The sequence below is a fragment of the Acomys russatus genome, chromosome 29 (assembly GCF_903995435.1).
Source record: "Acomys russatus chromosome 29, mAcoRus1.1, whole genome shotgun sequence".
Lineage (NCBI taxonomy): Eukaryota > Metazoa > Chordata > Mammalia > Rodentia > Muridae > Acomys > Acomys russatus.
Window position 1 is genome coordinate 40,286,141 of NC_067165.1, and position 14,179 is coordinate 40,300,319.

The window sequence follows — 14,179 nt, forward strand, 5'->3', positions numbered from 1 at the left end:
GGAAATATACAACTATTTTAAGACTGGTGGTGTTTATTATTTTGGTCCAAAAAACAAATGGCCAGGACTTTGGAGGCAGAAGTAGATGGATCTCTGAGAGTTTAAGGCCAGCCTGACCTACAAACCAAGTTCCAGGACCGACAGGGCTACATAGTGACCTGATCACCTGGGGTCCACCCTGGAGCCCACACATCGCTGGAAGGCACGAACACACGGGCTCTGTGACATAACCTGTCCTCTGACGCGCACACTCATGCGGCAGCACACACATGCCCCTCCCCCAGCCGCAGACACCTTTTAAAAACCGTGGGCCAGGTGTAAGATGCCTGCCTTGTGTAGGTTACAGTCACTATCTGAGAACCTGTGCTTGGCCATCCTCAGAGCCTACCTCCTCCCAAGACAGTGACAAAGTCCTGGGCCACCTCCAGATCCTCGTGACTCCTAGGTTCAGAATTATGGGGACAAATGCACAGACTTGGCATAGCCAGGAAGACCACAAAGCCCATCTCAGAGCACCAAGATCCAAGGAAGGCTCCTAACTGGACAAAGCAATCGACCAGAGGCTCCTTCTAAAAGGAAGGCCACAGCCCTGCTCAACTTCCAGGGGCCAGCTCTCTCTGCCACCCTGGCATTAAACTCAGGTCATCAGCCGTGGCAAGTGCCTTTCTCCCTGGCCCCAGACATCTCTCTGTCCCCCACCACTGTAAGGGAAAGAGAGCAGGCCCTGAGCACTGACACAGGGACAGCAGAACAGGGTCCTTGGGACATTTGATAGCTCCAGACTTTCTCCTCAAGCAAAGCCCTGCTCAGGAGAGCCAATGCTTAATGACAAATTTGCAGAGAAGTCACATAAAACCATGTTTCTGAAGAAAATGCCTTTAAAGAGTTGGAAATTCCATTCCCAAACCATCTCTCACTGGTGATCACAGGGCTGAGGGCCTGAACCCTTAGCAGCCAGAGCTAAGTAAACATGGCTTCGCTCACTTTTCAGAGACTGTCATTTGGCCCAGAAAACAGTGAAGGACTACACCTATCCCCCAAACACCCAGCATGCCTGACTGCTCACACGCTTCATCAGTCAGTAACACAGTGAGTGTGCCATGCAAACGCAAGCCTTTCCAGTGCTGAGTGCAGCATGCGGACGGCTTTGCAGCAATTCCCAGCTCTTTTAAGCTTCTGCCAAGAATGACTTGAAGCAGGCAGCACAGAAAGCTGCCCGGACACTTGTGATTTTTCTTTTAACTGTCTCTATGCCTTCAGACTGCCTGTGGCGGCGGACACATTTCTTCCTGCTGAAGGCTTCCTTCCCCAGGTGGCCAGGGCTTAACTTTCACCGTCCATTGCTTCAGCTTCGGGCTCCTTGGAGCTCCTGTTTTCATCCTCCAGCCTCCTTTTCTTCTTGGCCTTTCGCTCCAGGTTAAGCTGAGCAATCTCTTCACTCTTCTCTGTGATGTATTTTAGCTGTGTATATGTAAAACAAAACTTTAAGTCTGTCCATAAACAAACCTACAAATAATCATAACAACTTATACCATCTCCAGCATTCCAAAAGAACCGGTGGAAATTCACAGACTCAACTATTTACTGAGAAGCAAGACTCTCCAAGAAACGGAGACAGACACAACACAGAGTACAGTCCCTGTTCTTGTGGCAAGGAGATCAGAGGAAGGGCTGGGACCAGGCAGGGTCGCTGTGCTCTAGATCTGCCATTAGCCATAGCCAGGTGACCCTGGCACCTCTAAGTGTCAAGTGTCTTCACCTACAAGATGACAGCTTGATCAAAATGATTCCTTAGATGTGGAAAAACACAAATTGGGCTGAAGACATGGCTCAGAGGCTAAGAGCACTGACTGCTCTTCTGGAGGACCTGTGTTCAATTCCTAGCACCCACATAGTGGCTCACAACCATCTATAATGAGATCTGGTGCCCTCTTCTGGCACACAAAATGCATGCATGCAGAACACTGTATACATAATAAATAATTAAAAGAAGAGGAAGGAGAAGAAGAAGAAGAAGGAGGAGGAGGAGGAAGAGGAAGAGGAGAAGAAGAAGAAGAAGAAGAAGAAGAAGAAGAAGAAGAAGAAGAAGAAGAAGAAGAAGAAGAAGAAATTGTGCTCTTTTTTGCATAGCCAGCCTTGCAGATGTCCATCCATCTCTGGTTCATCAGAACTACAGGTATGGCCTGCCTCGGGGGGGGGGGGGGTGGAGGAGGGACACCTGTAATCCAAGTTACTGGGGTGCTGACATAGTCAAAGCCTACCTCGGCTAAAAGTCAAGTTCAAGACTAGCCTGTATAATTCAGCATGACCCTGACTCAGACAAGAAATTGGGCTGGGGAGACAGACCTGTGGTTAACAGCATTTGTTGCTCTTGCAGAGGGCCCAGGTCTGGTTCCCAAGAACCACGCTATAGCTCACAGCTATTGGCTAACTCCTGTTCCAGGGTATCGGAGACCCTCTTCTGACCTCCAAGGCTATAGCATATGGTATCCATGTAGGCCAAACAGTCATACGCATAAAGAAATAAGCTTTACAAACAAGTAAAGAGGGTGCTGGATACAGCATGGTGCTGTACCACTTGTCCAGCATGGGATGGAGGTAGGGTGGCTACCACAGGCAAACCATCCCCGCAGACCAACTCATGCCTAGTCTGTGACATCATGCTGTAAATGAAACATGGGACCAAAGTTTTGCAATATTACAAAAAAGGTAAATTATGGAATCCAGAGAGGGCTGATTAGAAAAATTGAAATTGGCTTTGCAAGATCCATCATAATGAAAGGAGACTATAAATTACAGGCAGGGCCGAATGGCTCAACCGTCTCTAGTTTTTAATGCAAGGTGCCCTGAGGAATAACTACACGCCTTCCAGTGATTAATTGGGAATAATGTATTCCGGCGGGGAAGGGGAGTGAAGGAAGAAATTCATCTCTCACCAGTGAATTATTCCGCCTGGCTAAGAGCTTCACGTCCTCAGTGGTAATCGTGCTTCTTTTTGCATGTCTGCAGAAAGGGCAGGAGCGAGTCACAAAGCGTCTGGAATTAGAGTTTGGTGAAATCGGAGTTCACGGTCAAACCCGCGACGAGCAAGGATGCCTAAGTGGCACCATTCTTCAGACGGAACCATCAGGCAATCAAGACACCAAGTGGGTGGACTTACTAACCAAGGCACCAGCAGCCCTACGGGGGACACCGACGCCTGAGGGCCCAGTGTGTGGCAGAGCAGAGAAGGGGTCTGAGGATTCAAAGCCATCTCAAGTCAGCTTTGTGTGTGTGTGTGTGTGTGTGTCTTGGTAGTCAGTGCGATCAGACTGTGCAGGGTGAGTATACAATGTTGGTGAAGAAAAAGCACATCGGAAGATACCAGACTGCCTCTGCTTAGGTAGAGATTAAGTAGGTCAATGAGCAAGAAACCAACACGGTGCTGGCTTCTGAAGCTGCCCTCCTGGGGCCCGACCCCTGCACACATGCACACGCCTGGCGCAACACAGAGCTCCCTTTAAACTGGTTCTGCCTTCTGCTCTGTCCACAGCTTGGAAGCAGAACATCACTGTGAAAGATGCGGGCAGGAGAGACAGGCCTGCAGATAGGGCTGCTCCCTGCTCTTGCAGAGGGTGGAGTGCAATGCCCTCCATCTACAGCTGGTAGATCACAACTGCCTGTAACTACAGCTCCAGGGGAGCCACTGCCCTTCTTCTGGCCTCTGTGGGTACCCATGCTCATGGGGACACACACACGTGTGGACAGACATATGAGATAGTAGACTATATTAGGTCATTTATTACAGATTTTGTCATTACTGACTTCTGTCTAAAGAGCTTTGCTAGCAGAGATAACTAGAAAACTGTATCCTCAGCACCAATTAGTCCTCATAGAATGTCAGCTTGCTCAGTTGGAGATGGAATCACACAGCAACAACTAATTTAACATTAATGACCACTGTCATCCTTTACCCCTGGCTGAATGCGTACATTCTGTGTCATTTTATAACAGCGCTCGTACGAGAACACACACTTCAAGATCAGAAGAGGGGGTCTTGATCACATAGCTCAGGCTGGCCTCAAACTGGCAATCCTCCTGCCTCTGCCTCCTGAGTGCTAAGATTACAGGCATTAGCCACCAGGCATGGCTTAAAATTCCACTGCTTGCTGGCTGGTAGTAGCACACACCTTTAATCCCAGCAGTTGGGAGGTAGAGGAAGGTCAGTCTCTGCATTCAGGGCCAGTCTCCAGACTCTCTAGGATGGCCAGGACTACACAGAAAAACTTGTCTTGCCAGGTGCGGTGGTGAACGTCTTTAATCCTAGCACTCAGGAGGCAGGTGGATCTCGAGAGTTCAAGGCCAGCCTAGTCTACAAAGTAAGTCCAGGATAGCCAAGGCTAACCAGAGAAACCCCGTCTCAAAAAAACCAAAAACCAACACCCCCCCCCCAAAAAAAACTTGTCTCAAAAAACAAACCAAAACCAAATATGGCCCCTTCCTGTTCCCGCCCCCCCCCCCCACCAAACTTCTCATTAGCAAGCTGCAAGGACCAGGCAGAAGCAACCACACAGTACAAAGCCACCTTGCAGATGTCCTGGAGGGTGCGTAGTTAAGCAGTGAGAGGCAATATGAGCCAGTCTCAGTCTGTTCATACTCATGATTTAAAATACAGTGAAAGGGGAAGGAGCTCAGAGGTTAAGAGCATTATGTGTTCTTCCAAAGGTCCTGAGTTCAATTCCCAGCAACCACATTGTAGCTTACAACCATCTATAATGAAATCTGGTGCCCCCTTCTGGCATGCAGGTGTACATGCAGTCAGAGCACTGTATACATGGTAAATAAATGTTAAAAAAAAAAAAAAACACCACACACACACAAACACAAGAAAGAAATGAGCGTACTGCCTTTTCACAAAGTGAGTATTCCTGGACATCTGTGGAGTGCAGCACCTTTCAGCCTGGTGCCGGTCTGTGTAGGTCTTACTGTCCTCACGGTCTTAGCTGGATGAGTAGGGATGCTGCACATCTGCCATTGCTCTCCATAGCAGAAACTCCCCAAGTCAAGTCCCAGCCCTAGAATTTAAGTGTATTTTCTCACAGGAACAATGGTACAAATGCTGGTTGGGCTGCCACATCAAGCCACAAAACTATTCAGTTAGTGGTACCAGTGACTGCACAACCCACCCTGCAAAGACTATCTCCCAGCTGACTTGAAACTGTAGCGCCCAGGTTCTCCCTGGGTCAGACTGCCACAGAGTACTGAAGTCTGCATAAGCACAGGTGACCTTTTGAGAATGCCAACTTTGTTCGACGATAAACTTCAAAATACTTAGTTATAAGAAAGTGAACTGGAATACCAGAAAAATGAATGCAAAATTCAGACATAAGAATTTTTTTGTTTGTTTTGTTTTCTGAGGCAAGATTTCTCCGTGTAGCCTTGGCTGTCCTGGACTTGCTTTGTAGACCAGGCTGGCCTCCAACTTAGAGACCCACCTGCCTCTGCCTGAGTGCTGGGACTACAGGTGTGTGCCATCGAACCTGGCTTAAGGAAGGATTTGTTTTTAAGACAGGCCAGGTTGGAATGCATATGTAGTTCTCACGGAGATCCGCCTGCCCTGCCTCCCTTGAAGGCCTCTACCACTATATATGGCCTTGATTTGGTTTTTCTTTGAGACGGGGTTTTGCTATGCAGCCCAGGCCAGCCTGGGACTTTGGTCTTCCCATTGGCCTCTGACTAGCAATGCCACAGCGAGGATTAGGGTCTGCAAGGAGCTGTGAGAGGAAATTGGACTCCCTAAAAGAACCTGCTCTGCCAGGCTCGTGGAGAGGGTGTGAGAGCAGCTCTGCAACGATCTGTCTCCAACTCAGCCTTACAGAAGAGCTTGGTGAAAAATCTTCCACTGAGCTCAGCACCACTGTACCAGGGAGGGCACAGTGACCCATACCTGTAACCCCCACACTTGGCAGAGGCAAGAGGATTGCTGGTTTGAGACCAACCTAGACCATACAGCAAGACACTACCTCAAACTCACTTTCCCAGCAGCTCCTTAAAAAAAAAAAAAAAAAAAGAATCACAGTTAAAAATGGATACTATTGGCCTAGTGTGGTAGCACACATCTGTAATCCCTGTACTCTGGGAGGCAGAGGCAGGACAGGATCTCTGTGAGTTCGAGGCCAGCCTGGTCTATAAAGTGCATCCAGGACAGCCAAGGCTCGAACTCACAGAGATCTGCCTGCCTATGACTCCCAGAGTGGTGGGATTACAGCGTGCACCACTGTGCCCATCTTTAGTTTCTGATTTTATTTTAGTGTGTGTGTGTGTGTGTGTGTGTGTGTGTGTGTATGTGTGTCCGGTATGCATGTATGCCTCTGTACCACATTTGTGCCTGGTGCCTGAGGAGGTTTAAAGAGGGTGTGGGTCCCCTGGAATTAGAGTCACGGACAGTCGGGGGCCATCATATGGATCTGGAAATTGAATTCAGGTCCTCTGCAAAAACAAGTGTTCTTAACCACTGAGCTACCACCTCTCCACCCCCAGTTTCTGGATCTTGTGACAAAGCGTCACTATGTAGGCCAGACCAATATAGAACTTGTGATTCTCCTGCTTCAAGTTTCCAAGTAGCAGGATGACAGGCCTCGCTTATTTCTAGAAATACACAAAAATGTTTGTAAAGATTTCATTGACTTCCACAGCTAACACAAAAGGAACTCGAAGGCAACAGCACTTCATGGGACTGAGGCGGGGTGGGCAGAATACGCAGCAGCTGGATGAGCTATCAGCATCCCATAATACTACCTCATCTCTCTTGGCTAAGCTGATGACGCTCAGCAGTTTCTAGGGGAGATTTAGAGCCCCCTGAGGACCGGCTGCTGTAAGTCACTGAGACTATCCATCCGAGGAACAGCGGAGGAGCAAGGTGAGGAGCGGAGCTGCTGCGGGGCTGAGCGGGCAGGGGCCTCAGTCACTCCAACCGCTTGTAGAAGCAATGGCTTCCAATTATCTTAGGTACTAATTGAGGAGAGCATAATTCACCTGTAAAAGCTCAGGCCTCTCCAGCTAGAGCAAGCCTCTTGCACTTCCCAGGATGCTTGTGTCTTCCTCACAGCCCGCCATTCCCTGTACACTGCAAACAATCAGGGCTGCGACACAATGCAGTCCGCTCCATGAAGGGACCGACCCCCAGGTTCCCAGACCCTGAGCATCAGGCCGTCCCCAAGAAACAGTTTTTAAAACTGGCAGCCAAACATGTGCAGAGTCTGGGGGTGGGGGTGGGGGGTACAACTCAGACCTTCGACAGGGGGGAGCTGGGTAACTGGGAGACCGGCAAAGACTCGGAGATACGGAGACAGTCTGAAATGACGTGTTCACGGCAGGTGTTGACTCCCTGCAGGATCATGACGAGCCACAACCCTCCAGAAAACAGGAGCTCCTGAAATAACACCCCCAGATGGGGCACAGTGATGTCAACGGCCCTCAAAGTACAAAATCAGCCTCTCTACCCACCTGGCAAACATTTCAAGGTCTTTGGCAAAATTTTCTGAAAGAGAGGGGAAAAAATAGATTTTAGCTGGCTGATCTCCACCTTCAGAAGGAGCGAAGCCTTGGTTTCTAGTCAGCACAGCACCACGTTTTAAAAATCACCACCCCCATCCCCCACCCCCAGCCTCGGCCCCATCCCAACCCCATCCTTCCCAGCACCCTCCGTTCTTCTTACAAGTCCTGTCCTAACTGTGACACTTCGTCCCTCTCAAGTCAAGCAAGTGCTGTCACACACACTATGGAAAGCACGGAAGTCTCACAGAACACTGAAATGGAGACAGTGTCTAACGTTCCAGCCGCCACCGGGGCAGTTTAAACAAGATGCCGATGCCTTCTGACGGGCCTTCCCCACAGCACCCAAATCGCACAGGCACAAGGTGCTGAGGAAGGCTGTGGCTAGGTGTTGTGTGTGGGCCTGAGACACGCCACGGCTTGCACCACAGTGGCCCCCAGGTCGTACCGCATTGTCGAAAAGTCACCTCCGCTATCGCTGCAATGGTCTGTTTGCTGAATTCCATCTGTTTGTCCAAAGCAACTTCCTGGCAGAGACAGCCGACCGTGTAGTGAACTGCTGCCTTTAGTCTCTGCGGGGAAAGCAAAGTCCTCAGGGGCTGCAAAAAAGAGCTCACACATATTGGAGATTAAGACCAAGGAGAGGGGCTGCCTAACTCTTGCGTTTCTTTCCCTGCGGCTGAGTGGCAGTAAGTGTACTAACAGGTCAGGACACTCAGGAGTGTGACTCGGGGAATCCTGCCTTCCAGCTCATGGTTATGACTCAGGTCACAGAACGGTGAGATCTATGAGAGCCAGCAAGGAGCCGTGGCACCAGGCCCTGTCAAATCCTGCCCCATCCAGCCTTGCTTACTAAGGGCCCATATTGGGAATCCAATGAGAAACCAGTTTGTGGCCTAAGCTACCGTCCCCGGAAGCCTCGGCCTGTGTGCACAGATGACAGGACACTACCAGGAAAGACACCTGACGATCCTTTGATCTGGAGGGTCACAAGCCACCTCAACAGCCTTCCAGTCCCTCAGGAACCCCCTCACCCACTTTTGGCAAGTGCTGGGGACCCAACCAGAGCCACTCACGCTAGGGAAACACTCCCACCGAGTCACATCCCCAGGCCTCAGGAGCCCTTTTCAACACTGAAAACCCTTGCTCTTCCCTAGTGGAGAAAGGGGGAAGAGGCCCTGAGCAAGCTACACCTGTGCTCTCCCCACTGATGTGTGAGCACTTTCCCCGGGAGAGGCAAACCCCTCCTTACAGGGCACCGGCATTCCACCATGCCTAACTTGGGGAACCAATGTACTCACTGGGCAAAGACAGAGCTTGCACGGGTGAGCCCAAAGTAGCCGCAGGACTGCCAAGTCTCAACCCAGCACGGAGGGCAGCTTCCCCAGGATTGCACAGACTGAGTGCCGTGTGGTACCTGACCACAGTCTGTATTCTCTACAGGAGAGACCCTGAGGCCAGGCGCACTTAGGGCACAATTACATGCAGCTGGTGACTGAGATGAAGCGAGGGCCTAGAGGCCCTAACTGCCTCCTATGAGGGAGGGTCAACAGGTCTTACTGTGAGGGTCTCTCAAGAGGACACAGCTGCTCTGTTCGGAGGCTCACTCTATGACATCTGAAACCAGAGCTGAGGCAGGCGCGTGGACACCCGAATCTAAGACACCAGCAAGTATCCACTGCATAGGCAAGATGAGGGCCAACTGCAGTAGGCCAGGACGCTCGAGGCCAGGCAGATGAGCTAGGGACCTGTCCCCCTAACATCTCAGACACCAGGCAAGGTAAACCCAGGCCTTTGGCAGAAGAGACACAAGAATCATCAACCAAGCAGGGAGAAGACCCAGGTAGGGTCGGGGCTGGGAACAGAACTCGGATCTCAATGAATGCATGTGGCTCCTGCAAGTTTTGTCGGCCCCCAAGGACTGGACTGCCTGCCTTCTTCCGTGCTGCAGACTTAGTGGCTAAACTCAAGGGCAGAACGCTGCCCACCTTGGTCAATGCCGTCTACATGCCAAGAATGCTGCCTGAGTGGGTGGTGAGGTCCTCAGCAGGTGCACCCGAGCTGAGAAGCTAATTTAAACTCAGTTTTACAAGCACATTTAATCAGTAAGTGTTTACTGTCTGTCGGCTCTACGAGCTGAGAATACAGACACAAAAATGGAGCAGCCATCGTACTGAACATGCACTACCAGCAAAGTAGTTCAGTGGCACAGTGCTTGCCTAGCATGGCCAAGGCCCGGAGTTCAATCCCCAGCACCAAAAATAAAAGAAAGCAAGATTTCCAGACGCGGTGGCTCACGCCTTTAATCCCAGCACTCAGGGAGGCAGAGGCAGGAGGATCGCTGCGAGTTCGAGGCCAGCCTGGTCTACAAAGTGAGTCCAGGGCAGCCAAGGCTACACAGAGAAACCCTGTCATGAAAAACCAAACCTCCCCTCCAAAAAAATGTGTGGGTGTGTGTCATGGTGAACTGTGGGTAAAGGTGATTGCTGCCAAGCCTGATAGCCCAACCCCTGAAAGCTGTCCTCTGACAGTACCCCATCAAAATAAATAAATATAAAATAAATAAATATGACATAATAATTTAACCATAGTCTATGTTCTCCTGTTACACTTTTGCTATTAATGGGCTTTTCAAAACTGTAGGCGTCAAAAGAAAAAAACAACAACAACAAAATGAACCTGGTGATAGTGACACACGGGAGGCAGAAGGTGGCAAATCTCTGTGAGTTCAAGGCCAGCCTGGCCTACAGAGTGAGTTCCAGGACAGTCAGGGCTGTTACACAAAGAAATCCTGTCTCAGAAAAAGCCAAAAAAGAAAGAGAAAAAAGAAAAAAACCAAACCAAACCAAAAAACCAACAAAATGAAAATGAATACCAAGAAGACAAAAGTAACCCAATCCTAGATGAAGGAAAGAAAGACAACTAGCAGGGCATGGTGGCGCACGCCTATAATCCCAGCACTCGGGAGGCAGAGGCAGGCAGAGCTCTGTGAGTTCAAGGCCAGCCAGGTCTACAAAGCTAGTCCAGGACAGCCAAGGCTACACAGAGAAACCTTGTCTCGAAAAAAAAAAAAAGAAAAGAAAAATGGAATTCCAGGGCTGGAGAGATGGCTCAGAGGTTAACAGCACTGACTGCTTTTCCAAAGGCCCTGAGTTCAGTTCTCAGCAACCACATGATGGCTCACAACCATCTATAATGAGATCTGGTGCCCTCTTCTGGCCTGCAGGTGTACATGCAGGCAAAACAATAATAAATAAATCTTCAAAATAAATAATCAAACAAACGGAATTCCAGAGGATGGAGAGATGGCTCAGAGGTTAAGAGCACTGTCTGCTCTTTCAAAGATCCTGAGTTCAATTCCCAGCAACCACATGGTGGCTCACAACCATCTATAATGTGATCTGATGCCCTCTTCTGGCCTGCAGGTGTACATGCAGGCAGAACACTGTATACATAATAAATCTTTTACCAAAAAAAAAAAAAAAAAGGAATTCCATCCAAGTTAAACTTTCGAGCGATTCCAGGCCTAGGGCACATGCCTGTAATCCCAGAGTTTGGGAGGTGGAGGCAGAAAGTCAGAAGTTCCAGGCCGACATGGGCTATGGAAGCCCCAGTCTCAAACAGCTAAGCTAACTTCTGAAATGTGACAGACTCTCAGGGGCATGTAAGAAAGACAGACCAGCTTCCTTGTCTGCAAGGGATATGAGCTGAAATATGCCACCCTGGCTTTGACCTGTACTCTCATCTGATTTTTCTTTCATTTTTCATACAGAGCCTCCTTGTAACACAGACTGGCCTGGAACTCAAGAGATCAGCCTCCCCAGGGCTGGGATCAAAGGCGTGCTCTGAAACTAGAACCTCCACCCAGCAAGCTAAAATGGTGCTCAGCTGATCCCTAAGCAGGGTCAGGGCTTTAATACTTTTTTGAGCCAGGGTTTCTCTGTGTAGCCCTGGCTGTCCTGGAACTCTTTTTGTAGACCAGGCTGGCCTTGAACTCACAGAGATCCTGCCTGCTTCTGCCTCCCAAGTCCTGGGCTTTAATACTTAAATAACTTTCAACCCAGCACTCAGTGAGGCAGAGGCAGGTGGATCTTTTCGAGTTCGAGGCCAGCCTGGTCTACAAAGTGAGTCCCCAACAGCCAAGGCCACACAGAGAAACCTTGTGTGTGTGTGTGGGGGGGGGGCAGAACCCAAATCAAATCAAATCAAAACAAAACCTTAAATAAGATCCTGAAAACGTGCTTGCTACAGAAATAAGCAGCTCTTCTCCACCTTCCTAATGCTGAGACCCTTTAACACAGTTCCCCGTGCATTAAAATTATTTCAGTTCTTACTTAATTTTAATACATAGACCATAAAGCTGTTTCGTTGCTACTCCATAACTATAACTTTGCTACTGTTATGAATCATAATTTAAATATTGTACAGGATATCTAGTTCAAGGGGGTCATGACCCACAGGTTGAGAACCAATGAAATAAAGCAAGCTGCTGCCAAGTGAAAACAGACGGTGGGCACTTGGGTGTTCACAGCTGCACTCTAGCAACGGTTCCAAATGGCTGCATTTCTTAAAGCAAGCCAGCAGGGCAGACGGCTGGTGGAGCGCAGGACTAGCTAAAGAAGAAACTCCGCCTGCCTCTGCCTCCCGAGTGCTGGGATTAAAGGCGTGCGCCACCACGAGAGGAGGTTTCTCTGTGCAGCCCTGGCTGTCCTGGAGTTCACTATGTAGACTAAGGCAGACCTTGAACTCAGAGATCTGCCTGCCTCTGTCTCCTGGGTGTGTTGCGATTAAAAGCATGTGCCACAACCTCCTGGCTTAATTTTCAATTATCCGGACACCAGGAAAAGAAAAATACAGCCTGCTGGGTGAGTCTAACAGTTTCTGTATTCTTTTCTCTCTTATCCTAGGAATCTAGCGTGCAGATCCTACCCCCCTCGGCCCCCCTCCGCCCGTCTCTCTCTCTACAGGTCACCACTGTGTAGACTAGGCTAGCCTCGAGCTCACAGGCATCGGCTTGCTCTCACTCCTGAGTGGTGGAATTCACTTTTGAGGCAGGATATCTCTGGGTAGCTAATTGATCCGAAATTCAAAATCAGTCTGTCTCTCTTTCTCTCCCCTCACTCATCCCATCCCCCCACCCCGTACCCCCTTTTAATTTTTGATTTTTCAAGATAGTGTTTCTCTTGGTAGCCCTGGCTGTCTTGGACTCACTTTGTAGACCAGGCTGGCCTCGAACTCACAGGGATCCACCTGCCTCTGCCGCCCCCTGAGTGCAGGGACTAAACGCGTGCGGCGCCGCCACCACCACCCGGTCCCTTTTGAGACAAGACCCCCTGTATTCCAGATTGGCCTCGGACTCGGTACATCCCCGAAGATGACGCTAAACTTGCTTCGGCCTCCACCCCGGAGAGCTGGGATCACAGTCGCTCATCACCGCGCCTGGTAGGTGCGGTGCAGGGCCTCGAACCCACGGATTCCCGCATTCTGGGCAAACCCTCCGCCACCTATGCTCCGTTTTCTCCCTTTAGCGCCCACATCCCGCCCTCACCGCCCTGGGAAAGCCGAGGACACCCGCAAGCAGGAAGCCGACTCCAGGCGAACCCCATCCCCGCCTTGCAGCCGAGTGACGCATGCGTACACGCGGAGGCCAAACCTGGGGGCCTCTCCCTCTCCCAGGAAATCGCCGTCCTGCCCTTGCTGGGACCCCGTTTGTTTTGTACCTGCCGGTGAGAGAACTGCTGCTGCTCCTCAGCCTCCGCCTCCTCCATCACTGCGGGCAGCCCCAGCAGGCGCACCACAGTCGGCTCGGATTTTCCCGCTCTACCTCGGCGACGGGCCGCGCAGAGGATCAAAGCGCGAAGCGCCTCCTTCCTGCTCCGCGCGCGCGCCCCCTGGCGGCGGCTCGCGGGAGGGTCTTGCTGGCGTTGGTGTGACTCCAGGACCCCGTGCAGCAATCTTAGACGCTGTCTCAAGGCCTGCCACTTAACCATCTGTAAGAACACGCATGAGATGGCTCAGTGGTTAGGAGTAGCTGAGAGCACCTGCTGCTCTACCGAGGGCCCAACACCCACATCAGGTGGCTCACAAAGCACCTGTAACATACACACATACATATGCATAATAATAAAGATTTTAAATTTTAAAAAATATGTATGTGTTGGGTGTGGTGGTGCACCCCTCTAATCCCAACACTAGGAGTCATAGGCAGGTGGACCTCTATGAGTTTGGGACCAGCCAGGGCTACATGGTGAGGCCCTGCCTCAAAACAAAACACAACCACAAAATAAAACAAACAGACACAAGCATGCATAGCCTACAATTACTAAATGATAATTGGGCTAGCAAGATGGCTTGGTGGGTCAAATCACCTGTGCCTGCAAGCCTGGGTCCCTGAGTTTGATCCCCAGAACCCACAGAGGAGAATTTGTCAGCTTCTGACCTGCACTGTGTGCTCACACTCACACAAACCACACATGTGGTAGCTAATTAGTGTAAGTGATTAAATGCAGTGCTTCCTTGGCGAACGCTACACATATACAACCTCAGGGTGTGTTGCAAAAAGCCATGAATTTTTATTGTTGTTCTTTGTTTGTTTGTTTGTTTGTTTTCTGTTTTTCCAGACAGGGTTTCTCTGTGTAGCCTTGGC

The 14,179-nt window shown here is 50.1% G+C and overlaps 1 protein-coding gene across 1 annotated transcript; it reads right to left on the bottom strand.

The window, feature by feature from the left end:
* Positions 1-1,296: 1,296 nt before the first annotated feature.
* Cenps (centromere protein S) lies at positions 1,297-13,386 on the bottom strand. Its single transcript, XM_051172187.1, has 5 exons — positions 13,254-13,386; positions 7,982-8,105; positions 7,486-7,519; positions 2,937-3,003; positions 1,297-1,461 (listed from the first exon to the last, which is right to left on the bottom strand). Exons 1-5 carry the CDS (start codon positions 13,299-13,301, stop codon positions 1,324-1,326), a joined length of 411 nt encoding a protein of 136 aa, XP_051028144.1. The 5' UTR covers positions 13,302-13,386; the 3' UTR covers positions 1,297-1,323.
* Positions 13,387-14,179: the final 793 nt, after the last annotated feature.